Source organism: Nipponia nippon, unplaced genomic scaffold, assembly GCF_047370975.1.
Source record: "Nipponia nippon isolate SJK-2023a ecotype South Korea unplaced genomic scaffold, ASM4737097v1 scaffold_2, whole genome shotgun sequence".
NCBI classification, from domain to species: Eukaryota; Metazoa; Chordata; class Aves; order Pelecaniformes; family Threskiornithidae; genus Nipponia; species Nipponia nippon.
In genome coordinates, this window is record NW_028262336.1 from 57893414 (window position 1) to 57905772 (window position 12359).

At 39.5% G+C, this 12359-nt stretch overlaps 2 protein-coding genes across 7 annotated transcripts in view; one reads left to right on the forward strand and one right to left on the reverse strand.

The window, feature by feature from the left end:
- The window catches only part of CYFIP1 (cytoplasmic FMR1 interacting protein 1), an 86561-nt gene that overhangs the window by 53992 nt on the left and 20210 nt on the right, over nucleotides 1-12359 (forward strand). For all 6 annotated transcript variants that reach the window (XM_087758537.1, XM_087758540.1, XM_087758535.1 and 3 more), the window contains one exon: nucleotides 1349-1436. In XM_087758537.1, coding sequence (XP_087614663.1) covers nucleotides 1349-1436 — 88 coding nt within the window. The remainder of the gene's footprint in view (nucleotides 1-1348; nucleotides 1437-12359) is intronic.
- LOC104019311 (fibronectin type III domain-containing protein 9) lies at nucleotides 5470-11234 on the reverse strand. Its single transcript, XM_009472553.2, has 2 exons — nucleotides 10855-11234; nucleotides 5470-8232 (listed from the first exon to the last, which is right to left on the reverse strand). Exon 2 carries the CDS (start codon nucleotides 8094-8096, stop codon nucleotides 7434-7436), a length of 663 nt encoding a protein of 220 aa, XP_009470828.1. The 5' UTR covers nucleotides 8097-8232; nucleotides 10855-11234; the 3' UTR covers nucleotides 5470-7433.

The window sequence follows — 12359 nt, forward strand, 5'->3', positions numbered from 1 at the left end:
TTGTAAACAATATGCTGCAATTTACACATGTTTGAGTGAAACAATTTTTGGTTAGCATGGCTGTTTTTATTTTCAGCTAGAAAATGGATGTATTAAAAATAGAATTTCTATGTTCTTTCTAGGAAAAATTATTAATGAATCGTTTATTTTGTGTGTTGATTAAATTCAAACATATTTTAAACAAAACCAAATCAAGCTATACTTTTATCTTATGATATTATAATGTACTGCAAACTTCCTTTCCTAAAACCTTTTCCTAGATGCATGTATTTTACTCAGCTATCAGTCAGAACAGCCTGATCTGATACAAACATTTGATGTACGCTTCTTAAATAGCTGTTTTTCCTCTTCCGTGTGTATATACAACTTTGCACCATTTACCAAGAAATTCTTTTTATTAAGCTAAAAAATAAAGTATCCATCCAACCTGTAAACACACACCAATAATTTTGCTTGGTTTAGTAAAGTTAAGCAGAATCAGAATTGTAGTAGATGATGATTAACTTCTTTCTGCACTAAAACTGTAGTGCTGCAAAATGTGCATTACACAGTTAAAAGGCAACATCAGGGGAGTAGGTATCTGCTGCGTGTTCACGAGAGGGCTCGTGGCTGCAGAGTTCTGCCCAAGCACCGTTCTTCAGACTCTGGGGCCCTCAGTTTGGAGTGGGCTGTTTGATCCTGTCTTTTGTGGTACTCCATGTCTTTGTGGTTCTCTTGTCATCCTCTTAACAATATACAAAGGTAAAGCTAAACATGATTCGTATTGGTACATGCTCACACTCAAGTGTGATCAAACTTTTGAAATGTTAATTTTGCTACAAGGATTATAGCCTTCCTCCCGAGTTTTTTTTTTTTGGTTTTTTTTTTTTTTTAAAGGTATTAACGTAAAGTATTTCTCCTGCTGTGAGCTTCTTTGGGGGGAAAAAGCTCCAAAACATTAAATAAGAATGCCGTGTTGTTCTTTGAAGGTGTAGTTCATCCTCAAGGATTTAATTTTGGAAGCACAAGGGACTTCCTTACTCTCCGTGAGAGGCTATTGCTACTTTATTACTGGCTTTTTTATTTTTGCTGGGCAGGGCTAGAGTAGAGGGGAGAAATATTTTGGGACCCTGCACACCACTGGAAGAACAGGGTGCCAGTAAGTGATGGAGAAGTGCATTATGATTAGTGTCCAGGCTTTTGGGCAATGCAGGCAGTGTGCTTCCGCAGTTTCAACTTGGGCTGAAAGGCTACCAGTCTGGCTTTGATTTTATATGTAGACAAAAGCAGTATTATACAGGGTAAGGTGCATTAGGTGCACACCTACTAACCTAAGTATAATTAATGAATTCTTTATTTTGTTTTATAGATTTGTTCGGACCGTGCTCCCATTTTCTCAGGAGTTTCAGAGAGATAAGCAGCCTAATGCACAGCCACAGTATCTCTATGGATCGAAGGTTGGATTTAATTCCTTTTATATTTATGGTTTGCTAATGTTTAAAGGTATCCTTTTTAATTATAGAAATTATGGAATATGAAAGTTAGAAAAAATGGACTCAAATACATTTTGTGAGTATTTTAAATTCAACATACGTTTTTTTTCAGACTTCGCTGTGAAGCTTACCATATGTTTCAGCCAAAGTGCAAGTGCTTAGTCTGATGGTTAATCTTATCTGACATAGCTAAATAAGTCCTTCTCTCAATCACCTTGCATTGCACAGTTGCTTATAGTGGCAGAGCAGACTCAAAGAAAAGATTAATTAGTCATCTGGTGAAGTGAGAACAAGAGCCCATCTTGGGTGCAGCTGCTCCCTTGTTACAGCAATGAAGACTGTGATGGCAGGAGAAAAGGGAACAGAGAGGAAAAACTGCTTCAGATGTTATCTGACTTAAAAGGAGTATAGATTCTGACCACGCTAAACTATCAGATACCAAACTGCCTAAATCATTTCCAAAGAAGTGTGGCATTTCTTTGGCATCTTCAGCCCAAGGACCTCAAAGTCATTGTGATGAACTTGGCCTTCTGGCCATCTCATCTCCTGTGCTAGCACCATCTTTCTTGCTTTGCAGATTAGGAGTGCCCAGAAGGTTTATGCAAGTTTTCAGTAGAAATGTACATGATATGCAGTCACGTACTCTGTGCCTTAAGGCAATGCCCGTACTGAGGTTGGAAAGGAGCTTACACAGGTGACAAGCTGAGAGAGTACTTGGTACGAGAGAATAGACGTGGGCTTTCATGGAGCTACCCAAGGGAGGAAAGTTAGCCTGTATTCACAGGACCAAGGGTATGCTCATGTGTGCAGTATTGTATGTTGGAGGGATAGATTTATTCTCCCTGATCACTGCAGATTTATTTTCTTACGCTTCAGAATTATTACCTGAGTCTTAACGACAGTTAAAGGCATAGCACATTAACATATATCTGCATTTTTAATATCCAGTCAGAAATATTGATCCACTTCCAACACCAGTAAAAACCAGCAGTGGTATCTTCAGCAAATCATTTGAGAATATTTAACAAGATGTCACTCTTAATTTTGCTTTGTTTTCTTGGGTATCAGGGAGGCAAAATGAAAGTATGGAAAAGATCAATAAAAATATAAGGATCAAATTAGAGGATTGTTGATTAAAAAAAAGTTTTAAAATTATGTACTCAGTTATCCTTGTAATTTATACAAGCGCGCTGTAAATGTCATTTTCATGTCTAGCTACTTTCATTATCTAGCTCCTACTTAAACATGAGCATAATTAGTCCTTGCCTTGCTGTTATTTTCTGCACACCATATCCTAGTTATACGGTGCAATCTCTGTGAAGTGATTTGCCCAGCAAGCTAGTTTTTGAGAGCTGAAGAGCTAGCTTAAAAGTTACAAATATCAGTCCTAGTGTATCTGCTGCATTTGTAAAACTTTCATGCTTTTAAAATGTAAAGGAGGTGGAAAAGGATTCACATGTCTTTAATGTGGAATGTAACAGCTGATTGTCTGGTACTGTGAGTAGCGTTTTATATAATTGCTCTCTGACAGGGAACAGTAAATTATAGGAAAGTGGGATTTTATTACATTAGGGTTATTGTTTTCCTTACTATTTTAGGAATTCACCAGATGCAGTGTAAAGAGCAAAAGCCCCACTGAATTTAGTAGAGACTGCTAACTTAATTTATCTAAGTAATGATACAATGGGGTGAATGACAGAGGATTAACTGGGGAACCCGTTTTTTTTTTTTATCAGTCAGGTTACATTATTAAAATGAGTTTAGTAATCTTTACTCTGAGAGCTATACATTTTCAGAAAGCTGATTATTTTTCTATATGAGCAGAAGCAATCAAGGGGGTTCTTAGATGCGTTTCCGGAGCAAGTTTCATAACTAGATATGCCTATACTAGCAAATATTCCTGACTGTCTATAGTTTTAAATTTTTACAAAAGTATATTTTTATTCTTGAATCTAATGTATTTTGAAATTGAGGATATCTGAATGGAATTTTAGGAGGACATTTATACTGTATATAGCAAGTAACAGATAGTGATTCTTATGTGATAGAGGCTACACGTTCTAGCGTGTGATATAATTGCATGGTACTATTCTGTATACTGTACAGATAGGCTTGTCACAGAGCACATCCTTGTTTGAGTCCTTTATTTTCCAATATTGTTGAATTGCCTCCTACTGGATAATAGCAGGGTATGGCGTAGCTATGTATTTTTTTTATTTTATTGTCTTTTTTGAGTTCTTGAACTACTCAAGATATTCAAGTAAGCACTTCATATTGATCATATAGCCGAGGAATATGACTTTTTATTTTCCTTATTGGACTATTTTGTTGTTGGCTGTGTTGGGGTTTTTGGGCATTTTTGGGGGGTTTGGGTTTTTTGGGGGTTTTTGTTTGTTTTTTTGGTTTGTTTTTTTTTTAACAATCCATGGTGTTTATTTAGGTCAAGACGTTGTGGTTTCTTGTGCATATGTATTGCATGTATTGGACTGTAATGTTTAAACACTTTCTGTGCAGAAGCTTTGCACGAGCAATGTGCTCGCTTAAGAGTAATTAAAGAAATTTTTTGTTTTAATCTCAGTGTTCACATATTCTCAGATATTTCTAAATGGATCAAAGCATTTGGTCTATATTAATGTGTATTGATGCTCAGCATAGACAGTTGTGTCCACGTTCTCTGTTGCATCTAAAGTTTTCTGAGTGGTATCTTCATCCAATTAGCAAAACAGAAACCCACAGATACAACTTACTTCTCCTGGCTGACATGGGAGCAGGTGGGAAGGAGCTGACCTGCCAAAGCTCGTCAGCCTTTTAAGTGAGCTGGAGTATTTTAAAAGCTCATTGAGCATCGTCATTGAAATCCCTTTACTCAGGTGAAGTGTGTGTAGGATTAATGAAATGAATGTTACCAGAGTGAAATTTGGCAACATGGGCTGGATGCATAAAATACTTAATAATGTACATATAAGAAAGAGTCTCTTCTGGGGATTTGAAACTAACTTTGCATGTTAATGAAGTGCCTGGTTTTATAGAGGTTGTATAGACCAGAATTTAAGTGTTTCTTTTCTGGCTTATACAACATTTTCCAAAGATTTTCATGTTTGTATGTCTTTTGCATTTTGTAGATGCTCGCTCATGTGTTTTGTGGAAAAAAAAAAGACCCCTTTGGAAAATACTTCTCAATGTGAATATACTGTTTTCTATCTACTGCTGGTGCACAAATTAACATCAGTCTGCACTATGTTGTATCTTTTTATCAGTTTAGTAATCACGTAGAATGTTTGCCCCTTACTAGATCACTATTAAAACTGGACAGTGAACTACCAAAACACAGAATTGCCAGAAGGAACCTGAATGAATCTGTAATAAAACTTTCTGAGCAAGAGACAAAGAATCGTGTAGCTCTGTGAGCGTGCGATGACACGCGTTCTTCAAAACTAGCGCAGAAGTCCGATGACACTCCTTATGCATTGCTCATTTGCAGTGGGTGCGAGACGGTCCATTGCTCGTGAGGTGATATAAGTGTTTATCTAAGTAGTGCACAGTAAACTTCTTGGGTGGAATGGTTTTATATTTGGATGAGGTAAATCCCGTTCCTGGGAGCACTTCCATGGTAGCTCCTTGCCTTCTCAATCTGATATGTACATGTGTCTTTTTGTGTATATGTGTTTGTGTATAAATAACAAAATTCAGTGGGTGAATTGCTCAAAACTGCTTTAAGACTTCTGAACTGCTCCTTGTTCTCAGTATGGTATATGCATGTGTGTATAACACATAAATGCATGTAAATATATGTATTGGGCTGCCTTAAAACCCACATAAAGAAACAGAGATGCAGAGAAGGAAACAGGTTTTCAAGGGCCCAAGATGTTGGCAAAGATGAGAATATGTGTCTCTTGGCTCCATCCCTTTAACGCTAAAATCATCTTTTCTCTCTTTGATGAAATCCTAGTCACAGAATCGTCTAGGTTGGAAAAGACCTTCAAGATCATTGAGTCCAACCATTAACCTGGCGCTGCCAACTCTACCACTAAAACGTGTCCCTAAGCACCACATCTACCTGTCTTTTAAATACCTCCAGTCAGAGAAGTGTTACTGTTAATTTGATTACAAGATCATTTTAAAGCATTTTTTTCTGTCCTCGCTACCCAGCCGCCCCTTTTTGGCAGTAAACCTGTAGTTCTGGCTTAATGCTCTGAAGAGAGTTTTTCAATATCCGTTTCATGAAACACCTTAATTTGAAACAGCAGTAAACTATTCTCATCTTCACAGTTTATTTAAGACTGGTGCGTAAGCCAAAGGAAAACATGTGTCAGCTGGAGGAAATGCTACCAAGGGGGTGGAGAACATGTTATTGCTAACTTAACACAATAAAGATGCCTTTTGAAGTGTTTTCTAAAAGTAATACTCGCCCCCATTCAGCACATGTTTCTGTGTGTCGTACCTATTCTAGTAGAAAAAAGTAAAGACGGCACATCAAACTTAGGCCAGCTCATGTCTTCCTAGCAATATGAGAGTTGACGTCTTTCACAAGTTGTGGGAAATGTTGTCAAAATATGGTAGCTGGAAAGACCCACTGCCTGCTGTGAAATATTTGGCAGGCGCCCTCTTGCCAAAATTGCACGCCACCTCGTCTTCCAGGGTGCGGTGAAAAAGGGATGGCAGCTGCCCAGCCAGCAGTTCTCCAGCCTCTACCGATACAACCGAGCTGTGGCAACAAGAGCTGACTTGACGCATATGTTCGTATCGATAGCAGTTTAAAATGCCTGCAGTCACAGTGTATCTTTGTGTTTTAGACATACCATACTATACAGCAATACTAAGATTTATTATGGTTTTATGGAACACAAATGCACTTAAGAGATTTAAAACCGGGTGACTTATACATGTAAGCCAGACAAGACGTGTCGTGTTATGAGGGTGAACAGATTTCTGTCCGAAGGGCCTTTCTTGGCACTTTGCCCTGAAGCTCAGGGCAGAGTGAGATGATCAGCATATTTGCCTGTTGCAAAAATAAAACGTGTTCTGGCATGTTTTTACTTCCTTGCCCCTTCCTTACACAAAACGTACTGTGGGGTTGGATAGAAATTTGTGGCTGGTGAATGAGTTTTATCATTAAAACTGAAAGGGAAAGAGAGAAGGAAGGGTCAGGAGTTGCTTCTCTGAACTCCATTTCCTCTACAGGGAGTCACTCGCCTGTGGAGCAGAAAGTAGCCTGTGGTGGGAGCAGAAGAGTGCAAAGATACCATAACCCAGCATATTCCCTTAGTTTCATTAGAAGTGTCCTTACAGAGTCGCTATCTTGCATATGCTTTTAGACCAAGGGGAATTTCAAAGACAGACAAAAGGATGGAGACCATTAAAATCCTGGTGAGTTTAGCTTACGTGCTGAGACTGACCCCCTTCAGATGGGAGCTATGGAGACCACCATGGTCAGCAAAGTGCGTAGCCCGAGTGTAGTAGTTTGAGAAGCAGTCGGGATTGTGGGAGTAAAACTCGCACTGGCAAACCGCTGGACTCGGGGGGTATGTTCCAGTTGCCTGTAGTGTAACAGTCTGGGTTGCCATGTGAAAACTTCTACTCAGTTTTAATTTATTCTAGTAAAAAAAAAAAAAAGTGTCTTTGTCGCTTTTGATTCATTTTTATATTTGTTTGCTGTTTTAGACTAAAGAAAAGCAACCAAAAAATCCCCTTAAAATGTAAACTAATTATTTGCTACATGCTTCATTTTTAAATAACGGAGAGCAGCTGAAGTGCTCACTTCTTGGGAATCTGAACCTTTGCCTCTGAGTACCTCTGACTGTGTACGGGCTGTTGGAAAAGGATGTGACACCGGAGGTACAGCCGGGCGTGCTGCAGTGAGCAGTCGGAGCTGCCTGTCGTGAACAGTGACAAAGCACACGATGCGTTTGAAGCAGTTGGGATGCCATATGTAGTAAACATCTCCTCCCTGACAAAAGGTTTCTAATTTATAGCAGAGCACTGTCCTGTCGTTGGCACTCGTTCCCGGCTTTTGGAAGTTGGCATGATGGGCTCCTTGCATGCTGAGGGATTTTCTATGATTGTGGCCAGCTGAACGCCACCTGGATGCTTCTCCTCGGTGTCCTGCATCAGTTGGCTCTGCCTGCTGAGCTCCTCTGAGGTGTACGCCACGCTTTTGGTCCCGTGGTCTTGTTCTGAGGTCCTGTTCCGCCCTTGCAAATGCTCGCGTCTCCTGCGGCACAGGAGGTGCAGGCAGCCGTAGAGGAGGATTGCGGTGATGATGAGGAGCAGGACGCTGCTGGTGAGCCAGATGCCCAGCGCCAGCTCTTTCTTGGTATTGCTCGCGGATGCTGGGTCTCGTTCTAGCGTGTTAAAAACTCTGCACTGGTCACTGGAGGGGTTTGCGGACTGGCAGGTCACGCACACGATGTATGTCGTCAGTGGAGTTAGGTTTTCGACAACAAAGGAGGAGCGACTGGCAGGCACTCTCTCTTCCTTCTGAAAGCTCTTTCTTGAGTAACTGGATAGCATGCTGTTCCAGTTAGGGTGGTACATGACGCTGTAAAAGCTGTCGGCACAACCGGCCATTTTTGGCCAAATTACCATTGCCGTGTTTCCTGTGATGTTTTGGACGGTTATTCCCATTGGGATGTTGCTTAGGTAGGCTTTTTTTCTCTCCCGATGCTGATCTCGCTGTGGAAAGGGGAGATGTTCGTTTCCCAGGGAGGTAACTGAGAAGTTGCAGCACTGGAGATGTCACGTGGATCTTAATCGTAGTGCTCTGTAATTTAGGAAAGGAGTTCATTAGGGAACTGTGCTCTTATTGTTGGTACTGCTGCGTCAAAGTGAGAGTTGGCAGTTCATGAAGTTCGGAGTATTTTAAACTGCGTACTATTTTCCCAAATGAAAGGCTAGATAGATGCTTATAGAAATTCAGCTGGAGCTGCTGCCTGTCCAGGTGATCAGTTGTATCTTGTCTCCATGAGAGACAGTGTGTTTTGCAGAATTTGCAACTGGGGAACCAGTTCCATTCACAGGGTTTTTTTTCAGACGACTGTGCGCTTGCAATGGGAAACAAGGGGATGCTGGCCCTCAGCATCCCGTTCAAAATTTGCCTCTATGTCGACTTTGGTATACACGCTGCCTGCGTATTTGGGACAGTCCCTAAAATAAGGTCCCTGGATATTTTTGTCGTAAGGAAATTGTGGTTAGGTAACAATAAGGTAAACAAAACCTTTTCAAGACTATAAAGGGGAGAGGTGAATATGCTTTGTATTTCTGAAATACATACCCCTCCCACAGGGAGAAACAAAGAATTAGAAGTTTGAACAAATACATTAATAAATGCCCCTCTCCTTTGGAGTAATGCTGGAGTATTCTTTTTAACAGAAAAAACAATTCTAATTGGAAAAAAAGCTTAATATTTAAGGTAATTTTATGTTATGAGTCAAACTCTCATTTAAAAATGTAATTGAAATCTAAACTGAATTGAACCGCTTTCTGGTTTGGCATTAAACTAAAGACTGACGGATTGACCATCCAACTAATTAACTCTTTACCTGTCACACAAAATACTTGTCTAATGAGTGTGTTAAGTGAGGTTTGCATTTGTTTGTTTTTTAAAGGAAAGAAATGTAACATTTGCTTTTCTCTCTAGTCTGAGTATCTTGCGTTTTGTTTTACTTATTTGGTGTTTTCTGTAATCTCAAAGCTTGCTTTTGTGAGCGGTGAATTTTCTTACGTTAAGTGGCAAGAGTAGATCTTGAGGGATAAATTCCTCTGGCCACCCACAAGTCTTGATTTTTGCCTGTCACAATCAATTGCAAAACAAAACAGTACCTGGAAACATCACCAGATATTATTTTGTCTCCAGTATCATTTTACGTTAGTTTCCTAGTCGCTGATACTCTCTGGTTTTTGCTGGTGAGTTAGCACACCTGTAGCCACTGCTAGAGCAGCGGCTGTGATGATTGTACATCGGTGGCACCAGTATGGCAATATTTAGTCTTGATGCTAGTCAGCCTCTTGGAAAAGCTTTCTCAAGCTAGGCTTAGCTGGTGAAGTACAGCTTTCACCACAGCGTACCCTTCGGATAGATAGAGTTTTTTTAAAAAAATAACTAATACTCTTTTCTGTGCTAAGTGATTGCATGTAATTCCATAGTCTGTCTGCCCTGAACTAATACTCCTCCTCATAATAAAATTAACATTAGAAAACCTGCCAATATTTTGATATTCTGAGTTTGTGTTACCACTGTAAATAGTGTAAGGAAAACATCTATTTTCTGCAATTTTCTAAATGCTTCTATTAAAGAGTATCTTCCTTCCACGACGAAAAGTTGGCTTCTGCCTTGGTAGGCTTTTAATTAAAATTGTTATTTTATAACAAAACAAACCTTAGTAACAGCCAGTGGATACTTTCATTCATTGGGTGGGGTGTTTTTATTTTACAGTTGTGAGGGTAACTTTTTCAAAAGAGCCTACCTCGGCAATTTAATCTGGTTCTTTTGTAGTTTAATACTCAGTTTCTAGTGGCACTCGTGGGAAAGTTTTTTCCACTGTGAAAGTTTCTTGCTCTTTTTATGAACGTGAATGCCTATGACAGTAACACTGTATTTCATTGTTTAAAAAATGATTTTTTTTTTATGATCAGGTTTCAGATGTTAAGTCTTGTGGCTAAATATTTACTATTGAAAATCTTCCTGATTAAGAAAGCTCATAACATTTGCTCATAACATATGTTGAAATTATTCTGTAATATTATATTTTATACTAGATAGGAGGCTGGCAAAATATATATTATTTTAGTGGGATCTTGATTGTTATATTACATTAATAGTAAGAATTCTGTGACTTTATGTATGAAAATTGTTGCTCGAGGCTTTTGGATTATACTTACTGGGCAATGAGAAGAAAAAGATGTATGTTCATTTTCATTACAATGTAAAACCTTAGATATGACTGATCTGGGTAGATGCTGCCTTTCTAATCGTGTGGCAAGTGCACCTTTTTTGATACAGCAACAATATAAAGGAATTGAGTTTGCTATCAAATAAACTTATTAGACACATTTTGGCATCTATCCAACTTCTGCAGATATTAAAATTGGGCGCATTAGTAAAATCAGAGCTTTTACTTGCTCATTTGTCTTCTCTTTAGCTGGTAGATCCCAATTACTTAAAATTATAATGTATTTTTATAGAACACTTCCTAACACAGTCTAGAAACAGTAGTTTCATCCTTACGGCATTTTCTAAGTTGAATATTTGGATTTTAATTAAACAATGATAATACTGGTTTTTTATTATTACAAAACATCAATTATTAGAAGATATGTAATTACTGGCATCTAAATGTTTGGAAAACCCATTTGATATTTTATAGATTATAAAGTCAGTACTTACCGTCACTTCCTGACGGAAATTGCAGAACAGAATTTTCATATGGTGATGCTGCTGCAAAAATGATGTGAACACTAAATTTTCTGTACCCTTTTCACAGGAGCTATTTCCTGCCTGATCTCTGCTTGCCAGTTTGCTTTTTCTTCCCCTCAGATTCCCTGGACTGAATTCTCATTGCTTGGTGCTTTCAGCTTTTTTCTCCGATGCTGCTGGTGGCATGGTTTCTTTGTCTCTTCCACTTAAATTCATGCAAGAGCACATCTTGTCTAAAGATGCTGTTGCCTTGCTTTTCAAAGAATGTACAGGAGAAAAAAAGAATGTCTTTTCCTCCCTCTCTTGCTTGCCTCCCCTTGGACAGTGTACTGCCTGAACATCCCTGTTATATCCTCTTGTGCCTGTACCAGTGATGCTGTGAGTGATTAACGTTAGCACTTTGATGACATCAGCAACTAGCATCTCTCTCTCTCTCTCTCTCTCTCTCTCCCCTTTTTTTGTTTAATTTAAGTAGGAGAGGGAGCAAGCATAGCTTAAAAAAACCCAGAGTTCCCTCTCCCTTTCCTTTCCTTTCCGTCCTCCCCCCAGCTTTGTTCGTAGCTTCTTCCCTAAGCATTTTATGCTTTTGTGCATCATGGAGGGGCAAGTGGCAGTGGTGTGCGATGATGTTTTCTAAATCCCTTGTCACAGTTTATAAAGCTCCACTAATCCAATGTTTACAGGTGGACTGTTTTAGGTACTTCCTCATGAGGGTTACGTTAAAGAAAGATGTATTTTTGAAATGGTTGGCTTGATATTGTTATGTATTGGTGAGTTTTTAAATACTGAAATCATGTTTTTAGGGCTTGCTTTTCTATGACAAATTTCTGCTGTGTAAAGAGGAGTTCCCTCCCCTTAACTTCACAGGAGTAAAACGTTTTGACCTACTGGAGTAAAATTCTCCTTGCGCTATAGCTGAAATAGATAGTTTGGACACATTTATTATGGAGACCTGCCTGACTGGAAACAGCAAAGGCAAAAGATGAAACCTCACCTTTTACAGACAACTGTGCAAATGCTTAGTGTATCACGACATTCATCTGCACATATTTTCTTAAGGCTTTACCAGTTCTCTCCCCTGTCGATGCCCCAGGCCCCTTTTCTGTAAGCAGAGAGCTATGCGAGTGCGCACATTGTACTAGCGAGATGCAGCTTTAGGCTGTCCACCTGGTAGGGGCTGTCTGGAGTTCAGCCTTTTAGCCAGCTCCGATCTAATCGCAGGACTGTGTCCTGTATTAGGAGTCTAATAGTTAGCCAAATGTCTATTTCACTTTGCGTTCACAGAAAAGATGGCTGGGTATTTGGAAACAGCCTTCCTCCACAAAATCAACACAAGCCCACGGTCCTTAGAACAGAGCTTCCCAGACTGATGGGTGGCTGAGGCCGGGGGACCCTCCAGAGCAGGGTGACCTACAGCAGGTCGCTCAGGGACGTGTCCAGTCGGGTCTTGAACATCTCTGAGGACAGAGGTCAAC

Coding starts and splice junctions, on each gene's coding strand:
- LOC104019311 (XM_009472553.2), bottom strand. CDS start 8,096: ATGGGAATAACCGTCCAAAACATCACAGGAAACACGGCAATGGTAATT.